Source organism: Thunnus albacares, chromosome 3, assembly GCF_914725855.1.
Source record: "Thunnus albacares chromosome 3, fThuAlb1.1, whole genome shotgun sequence".
Taxonomy (NCBI): Eukaryota; Metazoa; Chordata; class Actinopteri; order Scombriformes; family Scombridae; genus Thunnus; species Thunnus albacares.
The window spans coordinates 23,752,134-23,773,043 of NC_058108.1; the positions used below are offsets into that span (position 1 = coordinate 23,752,134).

At 38.8% G+C, this 20,910-nt stretch overlaps 2 protein-coding genes across 3 annotated transcripts; both read right to left on the bottom strand.

The window, feature by feature from the left end:
* Positions 1–1,874: 1,874 nt before the first annotated feature.
* On the bottom strand, positions 1,875–3,112 carry LOC122978944 (guanine nucleotide-binding protein G(I)/G(S)/G(O) subunit gamma-12-like). The gene is made up of 2 exons (XM_044346039.1): positions 2,572–3,112; positions 1,875–2,354 (listed from the first exon to the last, which is right to left on the bottom strand). Exons 1-2 carry the CDS (start codon positions 2,662–2,664, stop codon positions 2,229–2,231), a joined length of 219 nt encoding a protein of 72 aa, XP_044201974.1. The 5' UTR covers positions 2,665–3,112; the 3' UTR covers positions 1,875–2,228.
* A 5,432-nt stretch (positions 3,113–8,544) lies between these two features.
* g3bp2a (G3BP stress granule assembly factor 2a) lies at positions 8,545–20,352 on the bottom strand. Of its 2 annotated transcripts, none has more exons than XM_044347149.1 (13): positions 20,172–20,352; positions 18,177–18,295; positions 18,012–18,093; positions 16,958–17,131; positions 16,568–16,658; positions 16,328–16,433; positions 16,007–16,187; positions 14,532–14,633; positions 13,610–13,712; positions 13,462–13,521; positions 13,150–13,281; positions 12,896–13,014; positions 8,545–11,917 (listed from the first exon to the last, which is right to left on the bottom strand). In XM_044347149.1, the coding sequence occupies exons 2-13, from the start codon at positions 18,269–18,271 to the stop codon at positions 11,636–11,638; spliced, it is 1,527 nt and encodes a 508-aa protein (XP_044203084.1). In that variant the 5' UTR covers positions 18,272–18,295; positions 20,172–20,352; the 3' UTR covers positions 8,545–11,635. The 2 variants fall into 2 exon arrangements, with proteins under 2 accessions (XP_044203084.1, XP_044203082.1); XM_044347147.1 differs by having other exon boundaries at positions 12,887–13,014.
* Between the last annotated feature and the right edge of the window lie 558 nt (positions 20,353–20,910).

The window sequence follows — 20,910 nt, forward strand, 5'->3', positions numbered from 1 at the left end:
TGACCAGCTTCTCTCTCTGAGCCTTAGACATACAGTAATTATAGTCAGCTGAATCCAATGCATTTCACTGTGAATGTCCACTGGCTGTGTGGTATGTAGAGCCCCTTTCTCATTCTTTCTTTCCACCGTGTGCTTTCGGTAAAAAAATAAGATTAATGTGTTTTTTTTTTCCTCTGGCCCTGACATCTGCTCTGCTCGAGGACAGTAAGGTTGTCAAATACACATGCATGCACCTGTGTTCCTACAGTCACACACACACACACACTCTGGTAAGGAGGCACTCGTTAATCAATGATCATTTCTAAGAGCATCTTAATTATGATGCTTTTGAGAAACACCCCTCTCAAAAAAGCCCACAGATGCTTTTGGGAAAGGGGGTTCGGGTCTTGAAATTCATTCAGTTGAACAACTTTACTTCAGATATTAACATTATTGTTCTTATATTGAGCCATGACAGCATTTAATGTATAAAATGTTCATATACGATCCTAAAACCCAACTCCATGATATGTGCTTAGCTCTAAGTATAGTCCATGAGCTGAAGCTGGAGTCAGTGGGATTAGTGCTTCGTACGACATCTCATGGACATTTAAAACGTCAAATCGTTTTCCTTTTGAAGATTATATTATTGATTAGATTATATAAAGATGAGTTTATATTTTTTTAAAAACGTTAAGAGTTAAGAAGTTAAGAAGTATCAAGTGTCTGTGAAGATTTGTGGTTTTTCTGTGTTTTTAAATATTCGTAGTTGACTAATTCAGGCTCATCCTCATTTCTGAAATGTTTTTCTTCCTGCGTCTTCATCTTCTCAACCATACGCCGCCTGTTTTCAACTGTCAGCTGAGTGCGGAGGCTGGAATCTTTGCTGCAGCCTCAGGGGATATGTGTGTGTGTGTGTGTGTGTATGTGTGTATGTGTGTGTGGAAGTCTGGAGGCCCAGAAAATGAAAGAGCAAGACCAGCAAACTTCATGGCAAGACTTGAAGGCAAGTGGGGATAAAGCCTGATGACTGTCAACACCATAGTGGTCTTTCAGAATTTTGGAATTTGGAAAACAAGGAGGAAAAAAAAAGAAATGTCTTTCTTGTCTTGCTGGCTGGCTGCTATATCAAGAGAGATGTAAGTAGTAATTTAAATAAACACTAGGAGGTAGACTGGAAATTAACAGAATAAATTGATTTATTTTGCTGCGCTGCCAAACAGCTTTTTAGAAATATCTGCCGCAGTTGTTTAATGCTAACTCATTTTTTGTCAAAGAAAAGGCTGAATCTACGAAGTGTTGATATTGTTATTATGACGGAGGTGAGGGTAGGAAAGTTCAGTTTACATGAACTTCAACCAAAAGCCCTTTAACTTTTTGTAATTCCTTTATCTGACAGTTGAAAGTGTGCGTCTGTGGCCGGGGTCTAACAACGGCGGGTATGTGGTTATGTTTACGTCTTCATCAGTAGGCCAACAGGGTGGCCCTTGTGTGATATTGGCCATTTTGTGCCAGTACTCAAAGGTCTCATAGACACTATGTTTGCAGAAGCGCCTGTCTAGCTCATTCAAACGGTGTGGAAACAACAGACATTTAAAGGCTTCACAGTATTTACATGCTTGCAAACCGACTGAATCCATTACAGTAACTGACATTTTACCAAAAGCATTACAGTTACTTGTCATGTACATTGACATAAAGCCCTCTGTGACACACGATTGTATTTGTAAAGCTATTTATTGGAATTTATTGGTGTGTTAGTTTTAACAATTATTTAACTGCTTGGGTAAATCTAACTATAAGTAATTTGCACAATACTTGACAGATGTAAACAATAAAACACATTAAGCAACTATTTCCACAAACAATGTCATTAAATGGCTGAAGGTCTTTGTTCACAGCCCTGTGATGAATTATGGTGAAGCATAAAGATTGTTTGGACTGGACAAAACAGTTGTTAAAATATCATATTGTCTACTTAATTTGTGCAGTTTTTGTATGTTGAACTCTTTCCTTTCTCAGTCAGCTATAATCTGCTCCTCATCTATGCTTAGCGCTGACTTTAATTTAGGTTTAAAGGGCAATGTGTAAGAACTATGAGCTGTACTATATATGGTGAAGTAAAAGGTTTATCTTGTAGTCCTTTGACAGTAGAAAATCTGTGGTTTCACTCTCATACAGAAGCTGCCCATGTGGCTGTCTGTTGTGTGTTAGTCATCAGTAGCACTGGTCGTCTGTACTCAGGACTGTTAAAGCAGCACACAGGTCTTCTTATCTTTGAATGGGTTGGATGAGGCAGCGATGCCGGTGAGCAGAGGGTCACTGCGTCTGTGGTCCTGACAGTACTGGACCAAGTCTGCTGCTGTGAGGGAGATCTTTTGGGACAAAGGTGGACAGGATAACATTTTACAGGATATAAGACAATGTAATAATAACAAATAGTGGACATCCTGTGTTAAATAACAGACATGGAGCATGCTGGTACACTCTGTACATTATGAACCATGCAAATCTTCAAACATCTTAAGTGGGACAGTTGAGATATTGATATGTGCAGCTAGAAAGCATGTAGTTATTCAGATTCTTACATACCTTAATTCTCTCCATGCTTGCCTCCACTCGAAGTTGTTCCACCAGTTTTTGTGCCTGAACAACGCTGTTACTGCTGCACATCTTTCCTGACATGGGCTGTAGTATAAGACCCTGATGTTGATTCAATATCCTTCTTCAAAACCAAAAGGAGCAACAATAAAAGAACTTAGAGCAGTATTGTGCTTGATCCAGAGAGTCGGCACAGGTTGTGCAAGACAGTCTAGTCAGAGAGACTCCTGACTCCCCCTTTTAGACCCATACCCCCTTTTTATTCACTGTTGGGGCCACTTCAAAGGCCCTGTGATATTAAAGGTCATACAACACAGTCCTAGAAATGTCACAAACATCACACATCACTTCACAGCCACCACTCATGAAAAGATTATTGGTAAACGCATTAAGCTATGCATCAGATATGCTGTCCTTTAAGCTACAATTATAAATAGGTTAAAAAAAAAAAGTATTATGATTTATCAATTTCAGCAATAAAGTAAAAAAAAAAGTGAACGTGAGGTGGGACATTTTAGGTCTTAATTTATTAATTTGGTTTAATGTGTTATTAATGGGCACAAATACAAGGTGTAAAAAAATAGCCAAGCATACATTTTTACTAAAAGACTGCAGAACAGGGACTGCAAATATGTGTACGACACATACAGTGTATATATGTATACAGTGTACACAGTGTGTATGACACACTACAGTGAGCATGCAAGAATGTGTTAATTATAGGAAAACAGTCTGAACACTTCAGCAAGGACTGATACCCCTTATTTTCAAAGCCCACTGTTGACAGTTATGTGTGGTGGACACTCAGAGACAAGAATGAAATCCCTTAAGAGTACGCCACTGATTTAGCGTTGCACTACATTGCCCACAATGCAACTCCGCAGCTGACAGTTTGATCTGAAGTTCAGGTGTGTTATGCTAATAGTGGCTAATGTAGCCTGGAGCTGCTAGCCTCAAGCAGAGATGAGGAGCGGGCTACCGAGGTCTGGTAACCTCACTGGTTTCAGATTGATTTCATTTTCAAACTTGTAGTCTTCAGCTTCAACTGATGCTGACTCAAGTGACATCACCTGAGGACGTTTATCAGATTTCACACAGCACCTTCTGGTGACATAAAAGGCTTTATACTACTTTTTTTTCACATGCAGTATAAAATCTCCACCACCTCAGTTTCAGGTGAAATATTGTCGGAGTTCCCCTTTAACCCACAATGTCCTGTATGGTGGTGATTTTAAAGGAGTTCTCCAGTTACTACTGCACCTCTAAGAAGTTGGGACTCAGAAGAGAGATTTTTTTAAATGAATGATGAGAATTGAAGCAGCTAAAATGTCCTGTCCTACACTTCCCATAATGCAACCTCTTTATTAGACCCTTCCTGCATGTTACCCGGCCACAACTTTCAGACTCCACAGCTCCAGTTTGTGACACCAGCTTTCTGTTTAACATTTGTCGTCTCCATGCCAAACTGAGATAACCCTGATGACATTACAGTGACATCATCAGCGTTATTTTCTCAGACAACAACGCTTCTCCAGAGCCACAGAAGACATTATACAACAGGCTACTGTGTAGTGCTACTAATCATGACAACTGAGCTGATTATATGCGTAAAATATGATCCATTTCAGAAAAATATTGTTAAGTGAAATAATGTTTAGACTTTTTTTTTTTAATTGCTGTGACCATATTGACCTGATCAACAGAACCGTCTCAGTCTATCAGTCAGCTGTGTTTGCCGCAGCTCCACCCTCAGTTTCCTTTGGCTGGTAATAACTGATAATGATGACAGCAAGTGGAAACACAGTTTTGTAATGTCTCTATGGATGTTGTCACAGATCTGTCCGTGTTTTTTTTATAGTCACATCATTTCAGCCAAAATATTCTCCTCAAACATCACGTACCAGAGGCATGCTGTCCTGATAGCAAATGTTTAAAGCCTTCAGTTTCCTTCAGTAGTCCTGCGAAAAACGGTGTGATAAAGGTTAGTGAGGTGTTAGTACTGATTATTTTGTTTGGGTTTCTCAGCCCAAGGAAAAAGAAATGTCTCATTTGGGTGACCTGCAATTATCTGCTCATCACCATCAGGAACAGCCAGAACACCTGCTCTCGTCCATATGCTGTTAGCAACAGGTGTCACACTGCATCCTCATATGTTCTGTGTCTCCAGCATCATTTCATTGAGAAACAATAACTTGTATTTGCAGCATTGGGCATTGATGCAATTTATGAATTAAACATGTTGGCTTTTTCTTGTCCTTTTTTTTGTTTGTTGTTTTTTCTTCTTCATTCATTTTTTCCTCCCTTGTCCTCGCACTGTTCCTTCCTTCACTCTTTTATTGCTTGTATTGTCTTCTTTGCTTTCCCTCCTCTAATTGACTATAATTAAGAGAGATGGACCTGAGATTTATTCATCAAATCTGTATGTGTGTGTGTGTGTGTGTGTGTGTGTGTGTGTGTGTCTATGCTGTAGAACCATTACGAGGAGCAGCCTCGTGTTTTCTCAAAGAATCCCCACCTGCGCTGCATGTGACTACACACAAAGGCAGACATGAACAATATACCTGCATATATAAATACAGAAAGACACACTCTCACTAATGCTTGTTCTTGGGCACAAATAAACACCTGCGTATGTCCTGGAAAAATGTACCTTATGTGGGTCGAGGACAAAGCGTTGATGCTTTCAGCAGTAAGGCTTTAGTTTCTTTAAAGTCCCCCTACATTTAAAAATGTGTTTGTCTTGTTTCTTCAGTTGAATTTTGCTCTTTTCACTGAGCAGAATGATGTATGTGCAGAGTTTGTCTCCATGTTCATCTGTAGGGGACCATTAGTAAAACACCACCATACTACTTATTAACTGCTATATCTCTTAAATGTAAATGTAATCCTTGGCAGCCAAACTCAGCTATGTTGTACAGATGGGTACGCTGAACAATTCTTAAGCACTTGATACAATTTGACCTGTAGGTGGCGCTACAAGATTTACAACATTACTGCTGGAGCAGCAGCTTGTAGTGGCAGCAGATATCTGGCAGCTGCCAGCTCTCACACATAGATTTTCCTCAGGAAATGCACATTTCAGTTCTATTAATTATTGTGTGTGAAAAGATAACACACAAATACAAAGAGAACTTAATTCAGTTCATTACTGTGTGTGAAAAATAACACTTGAGCAGTAGTGGAAGAAGTGTTCAGATCATTTACATAAGTAAGAGTAGTAATAGAATGTCAAATTGTCAAAGAGAAAGGAGAAGTACTCATTATGCAGCAGAGTGGCAGCTGGTAGAGCTATATTATTATGTATTGTATTATTATTAGTAGTAGTAAACATGTAACCAGGAGATTCACTGATATTCAACAGACATAAAACTGAGGTTACTTTGAAACATCACAAGGTCATAAAGATGAAAGAAGCATTTTAATGCTGTAGGTTACAGCTGAAGTCACATCATATCAGGTGTGTAGGCAACCTTCTATTATTATTATTATTTCCTTTGTGACTCACAATTGTGCAATATGTTTGATGATTTGTTCATTATTGCACATAAAAATCACTTGAAACATGAGTGAATTGGGGCAGTAAACCCAGTATGAACATCATCAATGAACTCAAATAATGCCTCAATAAAGTATTTAAAAAAGAAGGAAGGAAAAAGTCACATGATGAATATTACCCAATGAATTCTTAATGTCAAAATGTCCTAATTGTATTTAATAAATTGAATTACATCTGTTCAGTGTGTCTCTTTTCTCCCAAAATGAAGGTCAGTGAGGAATAAAAACATTGGTGGAGAAATACTGTACATGTATCCTGCTGAAAAATACTGGATTAAGTCTACAAAAAAGGTGTTGTTCCCTCAAGGTTGCTAAAACGTTAAAGTCCCTCATGACCTCAGTGTCCTCTCTGATAGCCGGAGCTCTGACCTCATTTTCCATGTGACTGCTCTAATATCTGGGTTCATTGTGGTTATTCATTGAGTGTTTTTACATGTACACAAGTATCCTGGTTTTGATCGTGTTCAGGAACATGAGGAATATGGTTATTCATATCCTCCTAACAGTATCCAGTCCAGTCATGTCTTGATTCCTCAACATCTCAGCATGTAAACACTCTCCTTGTGCTCTTTAGCGTGTCGTCCATCCGTCACCCTTCTGCTCATCTCTTATCTCTCAATACTGAGCCACAAGCTGATTCGTGTACATGCTGCAATTAAAGTAATTAAGATTTTGTTGATAAAGTGATGTTGAGTAAGCGATTAGTGAAGCAATCCACTATGATAATATAAATATTTATATACAACAATTTCAGATCCACCACATTTTGTTTTAAAAAGCTCCACGGAGGGTCTTCAGGAAACATTTTCTGAGAAGATTTTCCAAACATGTTCAGACTTTCATGTTTGGAAATAAAATCTGCAGAAAAGAAATCAACCATCCACAACAAGAAATACAATCATCAATCATTTAAGGAGGAATCTGGTTTAAGACAAGTCTCCACAGTTCACTTTATAATTCTGATTTAATCATACTGATGAGCCAAGAAACCCCAACTCTGTCCACAAATATGTGACTTGGCTGATACAAAAAGTTGATCTACAAGCTGTTTAAACGCACTCAGGAATGTAATTCCATATCACTCTGATGAAGGGTTATTAATATTTTAATAAATCTATTTGTTTTTATTTTATTTAGTTGTTTTTTTTGCCTACAAACTGCAAATGCAACGGTGGATAATGCTTTGAAACAGCATTTAGACTTTAATGTAGGGGAATAAAATCCACAGACAACATACTGTTATTGGACAATTAACATAACGTCTTAAAGTCGAAATAATTTAAATGTATTCATTTGCATTCACATTTTATTTTTGGTGCCTGGTCAACATTTTGTTTGTACTCATGACTTTAGTATTTCTAATATCCTGGCTACGGCTCTGCATTTAGCAGTCCTATAATAAAAATCTCAGGCATAAATAATGGTGCTGGATCTTTTCTTCTTTCTCCTGATGGACGTATCGCTGTCAACCACCAACAAGAATCCTCAGGAAACGACAAACGTGGCGTCACATAAGACTGATGTCTCAGGAACACATCCAGAGATTCATTCATTCATCTTTTTTAGGGGCTGCAGACAGCTGCTGTTAAGAAGTGAGAACCCTTCATGGCAGATGATCCTTTGATGGGAAGCAAAACCACTCCACCTCCAATCTCGTCAATAAACCAGGACATGATACATATCCGCCTCATGTATTGTACCTACCTGTCAGGCCCTGTTACCCTCTCCCACATAATCCAGTCAGTGGAGACCTTCATGTGTATGGATGAGGTGCTGATGAAGCACAAAGAGGGGGGGCAGGTTGTTTGACACAGTCCATCTGGCTTACTTCAGGCTCTACAGTGGTTCCTGGATAATCAGAGAGATAAACACCACTCAGTGGGCCGGTTTCAGCAAAGCAGCGGCATTTTCTGCAATGAAACCGGGAACTGAAGAGGTCCCCTCCTGGATCAAATGTTATCTGAAACGTCATCTGTAGAAGATGGTGACTGAAGACAACATACTGAAGGTGCCACAAATCACAAGACTGATTAAACTCTTTTCTACACGGATAACAATTATAAATGTGTAACTGTGTAAATTGGAGACTCACACAAATGCTTAAGGGTTCTTTTAAACGTCAGTCTTAAATATGAATACCAAGAGTATAACCCAAAATAAAAACCACAACTTGTCTTGTCAAGTGCAAAATATTTGAGATAAAAACAAATAACGGTCTTTTAATTATTCACTGTTTGCCATTCGACTTGCACCAACAACTTCAACTTCAGTTTGTTAGAAACTGAGACAGATAGCACATCTCCAAACACCTGCGGCAGATCTAATCGCTACCCGTGTTGTCTGCTTTGGCAACCGTATCAATGTACACACTATCTCTCATGTAGTAACCTGTAAACATGACAAACGGTATGAGTGGTGCTGATATCAGTAGTTTATTGTATGTTAAGTCCAACACATTCAAAATGGAAAGGAAAAAAAAAAGAACAAAAAATAAAATAAAATTAAAACAAAACAAAAAAAAAAGATTCTCCACCTGCAACGGTTTTGTACTAGCAACAAGTTAAGGGTAAACACAGTAAATTAAGATGGCAGCCAACTGTTTACCACACCTGCTAAAGCCAAGAAGGTACTTCTATTTCCATTCAAGAGGACTGGAATGATTCACAATGCGGATCCACTCTACTGCATTTTCAACCACAGGAAAAAATTTTTTTTTTTTTTTCTTTTTTTTTTTTTTTTTTACATTTACAGCTTTTGAGGATCCTTGAAAGTTTGGAGAAGGTTGTGGTCCTCGAAGACCTCGGTGAAAAAGATCCAACCATAAATTTGATACGTTCAAACATTTTACCACCACTGAGATGTAAAAGCACAGATTGGTCTGAAAGCATGATGGCTCTTCTTCACCACTCTCTTCATTGACCTCTGCTGTAAAAGTATGATTGCAGTCAAGTGCCCGTGTTATGCAATTTACCTGACAAATAAACATTCGGGGTACAGTCACCCATGAGAAGTGTTAAAAATAAACACTCAAGGACCTGGAAAGTTTCTGTAATATAAAGGTCAAACTGATATTATTCCTCACATGTGAAAATATTTTTTTTTTAATCTCAGCTACAAGAGTGTAGCTGAGCATTACTGAGGGAAAACTACATTAAATGTGCCATGTCTGTACATCAAATCTCATTTCAACTGCAAGTGAGCAAACATTTCAGGCTGACTTTTTTTTTTTTTTTTTTTTTTTTATGCCAGATGAGAAATTTGGAGAGAGGCTGTGTTCAAACTGACAGATTGTCCCAGAAATGTTGGAAATAGTGCAATACCACCAGACAAGGAAGACCTCATTAGCATGTTTGTCCAGAAAAATGCTACATCAAATTTCACTTCCCATTTCAGTGCAAGATAACAACAAAAATAACAGATAACATCTCATGTTTGTCATGTTTTTTCCTTCCCAGCTGAAACCAAGATCTTCCCTCCCTATCGAGTGGTAAAAAAAAAAAAAAAAAAAAAAAGAAAAGAAAAGAAAAATTACGGTAGTGGACAAGAAAAAGCCTACCAGTATGGCATTCACACTGACTGTAAAAAATAAATGAATATAATAAGCACAATGAATAATCAGCATATGAAAATACAAATGCATAAACGGCTAGAAAAAGTGAGCACAATTATTTGCTAGTCTGTGGGCTGGAACTACGGCCAGCCCACCCACACAGATTACAAAATTGTTGCTGAAAAAAGAACAGTCTGACAACTTGTGAGTCCAGGAATTAACCCGAGTGCTGCCATGAGTTGCAAAAAACTATGGTCAGACTGAAAGTAAGGATCAACAGTGTCTGAAACATTGAGACAATTTTCTCTTTCCAAAATGCAAACCTCAGTTCACTGAAAATCATCCTCGTGTTGAGCTATGACTTGTTAAAACCAAGGACAAAGCATGTCAACTCTCACCGTCTTTAATGTACCTTTTTTTTTTTTTTGGGAGAAGTTCTTCATGTGCACCTCTTTAACCATTTAACATCAAACAGAACTCGAGGCACCTATTGTCTCTACAAAACCCAGAACAGACACAATACAAAACAAATGTACAAAACTCACAGCAGATCATCTTAGGTAGTAAAACAGTATGGAAAAAATCAAATATGCACCAGAAAAAAAAAAAACTTTAATCTTGTGAATACTGCAAGTTTTTTTTTTTTTTTTTTTAAATCTGCTCCCAGTAGACAATAGTTCAAAATGAGCAGCTCCACATTAGGAGGCAGCGAGCCTCGAACCGCAACGCTTTTTAGTAAGACTGGAAAAGGTGAAATAGAGAAGGCACCATCATGCTTTTATCAAGTCGAAAGAGAAAATGAAAATATACGCAGAAAAAAACAAAACATACAGTAAACTGTGATTTTTGCTGTACATTTATTCTGTTACTCCGCACTTAAGACAGAAAAGGGAGGGAAGAGGGAGGGAGGTGTCGTCCGTCCCAGTTTTGCGGTCTAGCTGGCAGGGAAAAACATGAAGAAAAAAAAAAAACAAACAAACAAAAAAAACCAAAACAAACAAACTTGGAATCAAAAGAAAAACGGAGCGAGCCGCCATCATTACCACCACTCTTCTATTCAGCTTTGTTTCTTGTTTATCCTTTGTCCCCCCACTCGTTTGGTGAAAAGTCAAGGATTTGAGCTTTTTTTTTTTATTATTTATAAATGAGGAAAAATATAATGTAGATTTGCTTGTCATCTTGTCCATCCAGCAGTAATTGAAGCGTAGTTTTGGGTCAAAAGTGTGAAAAGTACATTGGTCACAGCGAACAGGCTGTGAGCGAGGCCTGCCCCGTAAGTCGTATCGCTTTGAGACAAACAGGTCTCTCCAGCTGCGTTCCGAGCATGGTTGTCAATGTAACACGACAAAAGTACCCATTAGTGCATATTGATGAGTGCATTATGCAATTTTGAAGCAGTGGTCTCTCAAAAAGGAAAAAAGTAAAAGGCAAGCTTTTCCCCTGGAACTGCACAAATTTTGCATCTCACTCTTTTCCAACAGTAACGGGCAGAAAACTACCATATAAAATGTGCAATAGAGGGATTTCGTGAAGCAGCGCCCCAGTTAAGTCAAGGCATATAATCTCTTTTCCAAATGATGGGCTGTATTATCGTAGTTACAAGTCTTTATCAGTCCCTCCTAATGTGGCAGATTACTCCTGGTTGGTTTGCCTTTTTTCACGAATTTACAAATTAAAGTTTGTGAATTCTTGAGATACCCAAAAAGGATGCTCAGCTCACAACTAATAAGCGAATTTTTTGTTTGCTTATTTTGTTTTGTCTATTTCACAAACAAATGGTTGACAGGCTGTGTCACATTCCAAAGCAAAGAGGGAACAAAAAATAAAAAACAAAACAAAAAAAACAAAAACAAATATATACGTTTATACATGAAGATTTTCTTTTCGTTAACGAGAACGGTTGAAGATGAAGAACACGGTACTACTTCCACACTGCAGGTGGTGCTCTTCTCAGCGGCGCTGGGTTGTGAAGCGACCTTCTCCCTGGCCACCGGAGCCCCTTCCAGAGCCCATGCCGGGCTTGGGGGCCATGCTGCCTCGGGGTGGTGGTCCCCTCCCGTCACGCTCACGCATCATTCCGCTTCCCACGATGCCTCGAGAACCTCCAGGACCCCGGTCGTTGCGCCTCATGTCCCGACGTTCGTCTCCTCCACCGCGGGTCTCTCGTTCACGCACCGCCCTCGTCTTCTTCTCCTCCACATTCAGACGCACTTCACCTCGGAACATGATGGGCTGCAGGAAGAAGAGCAAAAAGGTCACTACGGAAGAAACCAGGACTTAATATTTCCCCGTCAATTTCACGACCCACATCATTCACTGGTTTGCACACAGGTTTGTTTTATCTATGAGAGTAATCTTATGCATCACACTGGTTTGATCTGATAAATTCATCCAGTGTGTCCTTGCCAGTAAAATAAACCAACCTCAAAGGCCACGTTCAGACAGACAACAGCAACGCATGGAGGAAAAAAAAACAAAAACAAAAAACACTCAGCTGCCTCATTCATTTGAATGACAACTCCAGCGAGTGAAAGGTTCTGTAAAAAGAACGCGGGGTTTGTAACCTGAACATCGAATTTCTTTATCTTGTTATTGTTGCAACATGACAATTTTCCAAAGTTGTACTATCCTGTCTCAGAGTATCATAACCTGCTATAAAGTGTTTCAGAGTCTGTTCCACCATAGAGGGATTTAAAAAAAAAAAAAAAAAAAAAGCATAAAACTTGATCCTGGCTTAACTTTTGAAGTCCAGTGTCATCCAGGAAAACACTATGATGGTCAATTAAATAACTGCGAGCTAACGTTGTAGGTTGAGCACTTATAGGGTTTACAGAAGCATTGAGCCAATTTTAGCTTTTGCAGAAAAATATGGCTGCAGTGAAAGCTTCCCAGAGCTGTCAAATTCTGCCTCAAAGCCTTCAAACTGCACTTCTTTTACTGCTTATTTTATTTTTTGACGCAATGCTATAGTTGGTCTGATCGCGGTCTTGGATTCTCTGTTAACAAGTGAAATTTGTTACTGAAATCACACTGGGAAACTAACATTATGTAAGTATTATAACAGACAACATCTTTAAGCATTTCATGTCCTATGGGTGTTTAACCCAACTGTGAAATCCAGTGTCAAGCTAATTGTAAAAATGCGTGTCACCAAACCACCACCAAATGAATGAAAGTGGGTAATGAAATGTCAATACATGCCCCTTCTACCTTGGCCCCCAGGATTCTCTGCACAGGATCAGAGTCATCAAAGACCACAAATCCAAAGTTGGGAAGCTTCCCACCGACACCCTTGGTGTTGATCCGCAGCTCAACAACATTTCCATATGCTGCGATATGAAAAAAAAAAAGATATTAAACTTACATTTATTTACAGTCAAAAACAGGCATGAAGTATTTTAAACTGAGTAATTACATAAATAAAGAGTGCATTGACAATGTTATTGCTTTTTGAGGAAACATACTCATGAAGAAGTCTTTGAGCTCGCTCTCATCGATGTCATGTGGGAGGTTGCCGACAAAAAGCTGATGGCTGTCTGGGTATCGGACGATCCGCCTGCTGTCCATGTCACCAGATTCAGCGTCTCCCCTGCCACCTGCAGGTCACAACGAAAAAGCAAGCAGAAAAACATCAGATCAGCTTTAAAGAACTTAGAAGTCCCGGCATCAAGTGAAATTCAAGTGTAAGAAGCCAATGACTGAATAATACTCTCACTGAGGAAGAATAATCATGAAACAGGATGATTAATTAACTCAAATGTGACTTAAATATTTACCTTTGTTAACAAAACTTAAGTGTGGTTTTCCCGTTTGTGACTCCGAAGATGCAACACCATCTATTAGTGACAAAGACATGCAGAGTTTAAGAATAAACCAAATAAACACTCTTAAACAGTGATTTGGGGAAAGTGGTTTTGGCAGTACCAGGCCGGGGACCCCGTGGAGTGAAGGCTGGTCTGTCCCGCGTGCGCTGGTCTCGGGGTCGGAGGGGTGCTGTCTGTGCCTCCGGCTTTGCTTCAACTCTGGGCTGTATGAAGGAAGTGTCACATTAAACAAACAAACAAAAAAAGACTACGCTTTTATCGTGGCTTTACATGGTACTTTGTTGCAATGCTCACTGATTTGGGCATTGACACAGGAAAATTACATTTTCTGAAGTGATTGCTTGTCCCGTCAATCCATTTTTTGTTATATTGGTATTTTGTGTGCTACAATTTTGCTTTCAGGTTAGATCAAAATTTAAGGACGCTCCTCAGCCACTCCAACTTTCACTCGTCTACTTTTGAGAGTTTTTGCTGTTGTTGATGCAGTAGTAGTATCTGAGTTCATCCTAACAATTTATAAAACTTCAGGCTTCAACTTCAGTTGTTTTCAGATAAGTTTTGTTTTTCCCCTTCTAGAATAAAACTGTAAAGAATCAGTTTTATTCTTCTATCAATCAACTACAGTGGTGGACAGTAGTACTAGCACACAAATATGAATAAGGTCAGATGCAAAAAGGGAGCACGAAAATATTTCCACATTTTTGTATTCTCATCTGTAAGTACTTAAAGCTTTAAAGGGGAATTTACCTTGATTGAAAATGGATGAGAACCTAGCTCTAACAGTGGTACTCCTCACATACACACATTAAAATCTACTGTCTTCAATCACTTAAATCTACAGTCACCATCTAATCTTCAATGCAATGGATAACAAGCTGATGAAAACATTGTGGTAGACTCCTGCGTAGTGTAGTATAGATTTCATAGTGACCCGTGTGTAATGTTCCCTCACAGTTCGTTTTATTAGAATATATTTCTTAAATGATATCCCACAAATTTCACGTCCAGTGGTATTTATTTACCTGTGAGCTTGGAGCTTTAACAACATGGGGACAGATTCCAGAGGAGGTGACTGAACCAGAAGGAGGCAGGTTTTTACTGGTCACTGAGGCCCAGGAGAAAGTCTGTGAGTGATGCAGTAATTGAATCGTTAGGGCTGCAACAACACACTAAAAATATTAGTGGGTATATAATTGGGCAGAGCATGTAACTGCCACCACAGAAATGTCTGGTGGCTGAGTGATGTGCTACTGGTTTGTGCATGGCAAAATAACTTAGACAAACTTGAGAATAAAATACATGAATACATTTTTGTAAGCTTGATGGAAAATTATTGAATAGAAATAACTGTGTTCCTGTGTGGGAACAGATCTCTGGTTGTCTGACATCCACAACAAACAGCCTTTTTTTGAATAAACTGACATTTACATGCACTGTAGTACCCTGGATACTGTAAATCTGGTTACGCATGCAGCAAGTCAGTAATCAGATTTCTCCCCTATCCCATCTTTATTTTTGAAGCATAGCTTTCTTAATTTAACTATTAGTGACAGAGGACGCTGCAGTTGGATTTTTTTTTAGCGCATCTGTGCCAGAGCAGACTGATGGTGCAGTGAGAGGACAGGCAGTCAGAGTGAGCACAGTTTTTCATCACAGCCTGAATGTATCTGATAGTGGTTATCGACTTATTTAGACTTCTAGAGGATACTTTGTGTTTCACTCAGACTTTGGATGGAATTCATTTAAATACAAGAATGCATCCATTCGCGTAATTACCTCTTCTTGGATCTAGCCGCCCCACCGTTACTTTCCCTGTGTGAACCAGGGGTTCTCCATACTATAAAGACTGTTCAGGTGTAGTCTCTCCATTTATCCTCCCATCTCAGGCTAATACGCCTTGGTACAGAGATAAATCGAGCACACGAGAGAGTGGGCGAAAAATAGAAACCAATACAGACAGACTCTCTGCAACACTCAGATCGTGACCTCACACTGACTTCATGTTTTGCTGAAATCTAAAAAGGTGGTGTGATGGACTAGTTACCTGCTTGCCTATGACCTACTTTACTTAACAAATCAGTCTGTTGTTGGGGGAATGACAAGACACAGAGTAATGAGGGAAAAAGCAGCACAGACTGTGCCAAGTTAAAGGTCATTACCACAAAAATAGCCTGAATTATTGTTCAGCTTATTTGGCTGGATAATAAAATAGAAACCCGGTTACCAGTACACAAGAAATCTGTGTTCTTTAGGAGAAATCTAGCTGGACAAATCACGTTTTTCTTATCCTCTGTCCTGATAACAGAAACCAGGTATCTCAAAATCAACTTACTGGAGAAACCCGGCTCTAACCCAGTTACTCAAGTGCATGTAAAACACACAGATTACAGCACCTCAGTTATAAGACATCAAAGATTCAGTGAACTCAGACTAGCTTTAGTAATCTTATTCAAGAAAACTACTGAGATGTAAACTACATGAGAAACATCGGCCTCACCTTGGGAGGCTCCTGGGTATTTGGTGGGGACTCCACAGGGACGGGTGAAGGGGCTTTCTCCTCCATCTCTTCCAGAACCTTCTCATCTACTTCAGGCTTTATCTCCTCAACTTTGGGCTCTGGTTCAGGCTCCGGCTCGGGTTCTGGAGCTGGCTCCTCCATTGGCTCCTCTACTCCATTACTGCAGAGCACAAATCAGCATGATTACACTTCCACAGATAAATCAACTCTAATAGGCAAAATAATCCATGCTACATTAAAAAACAAAACAAAGGGAAACATTTAAATATGATATCGAAGTTATGATAAATTTTAGCATACGTGACGGGATGAGGTTCATAGTAGGTGGTGCTGTTAGGGCTTTCTTGAAGCGGCTCGGGGGACTGCTGCCTGTCTTCTTGCTCCTCTTCAACTTCCTCTTCTGACTCTAAATGAGGAAAAAGCAAAAAACAAATTGAGAACTTATTTGCATGAGCACCCTCGCATTCAACCATGAACACATGAGCTAAAAACTCACAAAAAACAAACAAGGTCTTTATGGGATATTTGTGAACATCTTACCTTCATCAAGCTCAGCTTCAGAGTCTCCAAAAACCTCGTCCTCGTAACGGAAGATGTCATTGTGGACGTAGAACTTGTTTGCCACTGAACCCTAAAGAAAATCAAATTTGTCATGTGAAGAGAAAAAATAACAACAAAACATTTTGTTGTGTTCAAGAGCATCGATTTGAAAAATCACAAAGCTAACCACATATTAAACTGAATGACCTTGACATTTATTCTATTATTCATTTATTGGTATTCTTTCAAATAGTCCTCTTTTTTCAGAGTAATTTCATTTTAGCAATAGCAACTCATTTTGTTTTACCAGCTCTGTTTGAGCCAATCAGAAGATCAAAAATTCTAATTTACAACTAAAAATCGATGAGACTGAAAGGTAGATGTACTCACCTCTGGAGCAAGCACAAACGTTTGCATAAACTTCCTCATGGGCTGACCATTGTTGGACAATTCTCCGAGGACTTGCACCACCACTCCATCACTTAGTGTGGCATGGGCATCCACATGCCTGATCTTTGTGTGGCATTCACTAAACTGCAGAGACATGACCTTCTTGTGGATTTCCTAAGAGATACAGAGTGAAATAGAGAACCAAAAAAAAAAACCCCATAAGGGACAAATTGGTTGAAATCAACAAACATCATCCTGTAATTCTAAAATGGTGTAGTGTGTTCAAGTGATAAAATTACGTACAATCAAAAAAGTCAGCATGCATACTAAAAAACACTTGATATTTTAATGGCACTTTTGATTGACACTAATGACCCACAATTCAATGCACAAAGGGAGTGAGGAGATACTCATGGCTACAAAAACAGCGACAGAAATATCTAGAAAAACAAATCAAGTGTCATAGTGGGAAACGTTTTGCTTTTTGTCTGTTAAGATTATCGGCAGTTTTTGCCGCACATATAGAACCGTTTCCTGTTACTATGTTATGCTGATGTATGTTCGTTTCTTGTGTGCTTACTACAAAAACAGTATGCTATAAAGAACAGCATATACATACTGTGTAAAAATAGTATGTACAATAGAATTAGGAGGAAGCTACAGTGTCCATCTGCACAACTTTTAAAAATCATGTGAATTTAGTATACGCACGGACCAAGTTGAAAAAAATAAATTTATCTCAGTTTGAACACACTACAAACTCAAAATCTGATTAAAATTTGTAGGAAGGGATTTCTTTTTTTGTCATTGTTTTCTTTCTCTATTGTTGTTTGACTGTTCTCAAAAAGCCAATAACAATAAATATGAAAGTAGGAAGAGGTGAAACGGGACACAGCTCCAGTCCACTAAAGCATTTGAGCAGAGCTCAAGTAATTGTAAAAATTGAGTATAACTGCAATGCAGGAGGGGGCAGTAGAAAACAAATGAATAACCTGGTATCAGACACCCACTAAATTGTATTTTCAAAGAGAATTCTCCTTTAGTTTTTACCTACCGCTTGCCCGTACACTGCTTCCGCCAGCTTTCCACTTGGGTCAAGTCCCCCATGAACATAGGATGAATTTCTCCCATAAAACCTAAATGGCACAACAACATGACATTTAAGTATTCCCAAAAATCCACATATGTATTTGCTACCACATCACATTTCGATAATTACCTGTGCAGGAAATCTGGTGCCTTGTTTAAGAGTGTGTAATACTGCCTCACAAACTCCCGCCCTACAAGCAGGGGACTTGGCTTCTCCATCACCATTTCTTTGGTAAACAATATTAAGTGCTGGAACAGAAGACAAACCAGTATTTAGTTATATTGTCTTGAAATACGAGTTGACACATATTGTATATAAACGCACACTCGGTTGGCAGTTAATGAGGTACATTTAACTAAAACTAATGCAGTCCATTATTACAGCCCTGTAGTACATCTCCATCCATGAAGATCATAATGTTTAGTTCTTGTTCAAATTTTTTAGAGAGGTGCTGATTACACATTTACAGTCATTTAAGAGACTGTACTTTGTGGTGCTGGTGAGTTTTATTGCATTATACTCGGGTGGTGTTTCTACTGTCATAACGCAATCCAGTTCAACAGCACCAGAAACTAACAGCAGCCACAAAACTGAAAGGGTAAAGTTGAATCCCCAAGTCAACAAAAAGTGAACATTGTAAGCTTTTAAAAAGGTGGGGTTTTTGCAGGGCTGTTGTAATATTCTGCATTAGTTTTAACCACGAAACCTGTAACAACCAAGTGCAGGAGAAAATTTCTTTTAAAAATAAAAAAAATAATAAAATCAAGATTAGAGTCAATTATATGGATTGTTTGAGGTCAGGTCATTTTAAGGAAGCCTATATATTAGTACGCATTTATGTTTATTGTACCTCATGTCAACAACATAGATGTGTCTGAACAGGACAAAAAAAGGAACAAAAACGTGTTCCTTTCAACGGAACAATGTTTTACTTTCTTTGTCTCACTAGGCCCATGTTTGATCTGACCCACATCAACCTGACAGGAAAAGACAGCTCGCTGGCTAACCTACCAGCTAACATTCAACTGCGCCATCACGTTCATCCAATGAGACAAAGGGGGGAAACCGGCTGGAGATAAAATAGGAAGCGACGATGCGGGCGTTCGAGTCAAGCAGCAGAGAAAAAGCACTTTACTACAATTAACTAAATCCTACTTTAAAAAAAACCCTGTACGTCACATATATGTGTTACATACATCTGTCTGTAGATCAGTGGCCTACTATTTAAGAGAGGCCTCCCAATATTTAGGCTAACAACATTTTATCTTACATGTGTCGCATGTTCATTACTAGCGATATGCGGTGACAGATGCATAATTTAAATCATGCGTGCATGTTATAGCTATTTAAGGATCACCGTGCGCCTATACTGTCAATCATATAAGCACAGCAAAATTAATATTAATGCTTATCTCATCTTTAACAGCAAAACGGAAAAGCAACGCCAAGCTTGCGACATTGCTAGTTAGCTTAGCCAACATTAGCTCTAGGTAAGCTAACTTGTGGCGTCGTCGTTTTTCCCTTCAGCCGGCGGTCACTTTTTACACACAAATCTTACGGAAAACATTTGTGACGGCCGCCAACACGCAGAAAATAATAACATGTTATTTTTTTGCTGTACTTTCGCACAAGTAACTTGCACGCTGGTTGCAAACGAGGAGAAAAAAAAAACATCAAGCTGACACAATGTTAAGCCCTGCAATAGCCGCTGTAGTGCACCAATAAAATGTCTACTCGACCCGAAATGAAGAATAGCAACTCTTTAGTTATAATTAATTGTACAATACGCATTTTTCTAACTAAAGTATAAATTACCCCCAACTTGCGTTAAGTTGACTGTCGAACCGTTGAAGTTGAGCGCTATGCTAGCTCAAGGAAAACAAAGGAAGGCAGATTTAAATTAGGTTGATATTCGTATTTCTTAACTAGACAGGTAATGTAGGCTGTTCGTACAGCAGCTACACACGCAGTTGGCAACTTTGAATTATTGCTTGCTTTCGTAACGAGCAGTCGTGGTTTTGACAAGACAATGCAGCTAACGTTAACATTTAGCTGGTGCGGCGGTTAGCTTGTCAGCCGTGACATAGCATAGACTTTTTTTGGTTGGAGGATGGCTAAACTTACCTTATGAAAGGACCTATCTATGTAGACAGAATGGTTTTTGTAATAAATAAACTACGAGTAACCGTCTGTAAACTGTTCTGAAATACAGAGTATCCCAGGTGTATAATGTGATATTTCCCACGCTCCACTATCTGACAGTATATGATCTCTGCTGTACCAGAGATTGAAGATTTAAAGTGATAGGGTCGATTTATTGTTTTACCCCTGCAATCTGGGGCAGGGAACCCCCATCACCGCGGCTCAGCCAATGAGCTGTTTACACTGGGCAACATGAATATGACGTCAGACAAATCTCCCCCCTCCCTCCCCTCCGCAACTTTCTACTAATGCTGGGTCATGTACAGATAGATAGATAGATAGATAGATAGATAGATAGATAGATAGATAGATAGATAGATAGATAGATAGATAGATAGATAGTAAATTCACATATCAACACTAGAAGAGAGAGAAAAATAAACACAACAAATAATAAATTAAAATAGCTCAGTACAAGAATGTAAGGGAAAAAAACTTAGCATAGACTATAAATATAATAAAAAATAAAATATAAGCATAGGATAACATACTGTATACATTAGACAAGTGTGCAAAGTTGTTGAAATTTTAAAAATGCAATGGAGCGGCCTATAAAGATATGCAAATTCACCGTAAACAAAGTTATTTCAGGAGCAAAACAGAGTTGAGTTGAATTGGGTCTGCGTTATAGAATGGAAAATGTCATGAATGGGATGACTTC

What these genes read in the sequence shown, in the direction of transcription:
- LOC122978944 (XM_044346039.1), bottom strand. Translation starts at nt 2,664, where the DNA reads ATGTCAGGAAAGATGTGCAGCAGTAACAGCGTTGTTCAGGCACAAAAA. An exon ending in CAAGCATGGAGAGAATTAAG is followed by an intron (nt 2,355 to 2,571) that starts GTATGTAAGAAT and finishes TTGTCCCAAAAG; the next exon opens with ATCTCCCTCACAGCAGCAGA.
- g3bp2a (XM_044347147.1), bottom strand. Translation starts at nt 18,271, where the DNA reads ATGGTGATGGAGAAGCCAAGTCCCCTGCTTGTAGGGCGGGAGTTTGTG. An exon ending in TGAAGCTGAGCTTGATGAAG is followed by an intron (nt 16,434 to 16,567) that starts GTAAGATGTTCA and finishes TTCCTCATTTAG; the next exon opens with AGTCAGAAGAGGAAGTTGAA. An exon ending in TGGGGGCCAAGGTAGAAGGG is followed by an intron (nt 11,918 to 12,886) that starts GCATGTATTGAC and finishes TTCTTCCTGCAG; the next exon opens with CCCATCATGTTCCGAGGTGA.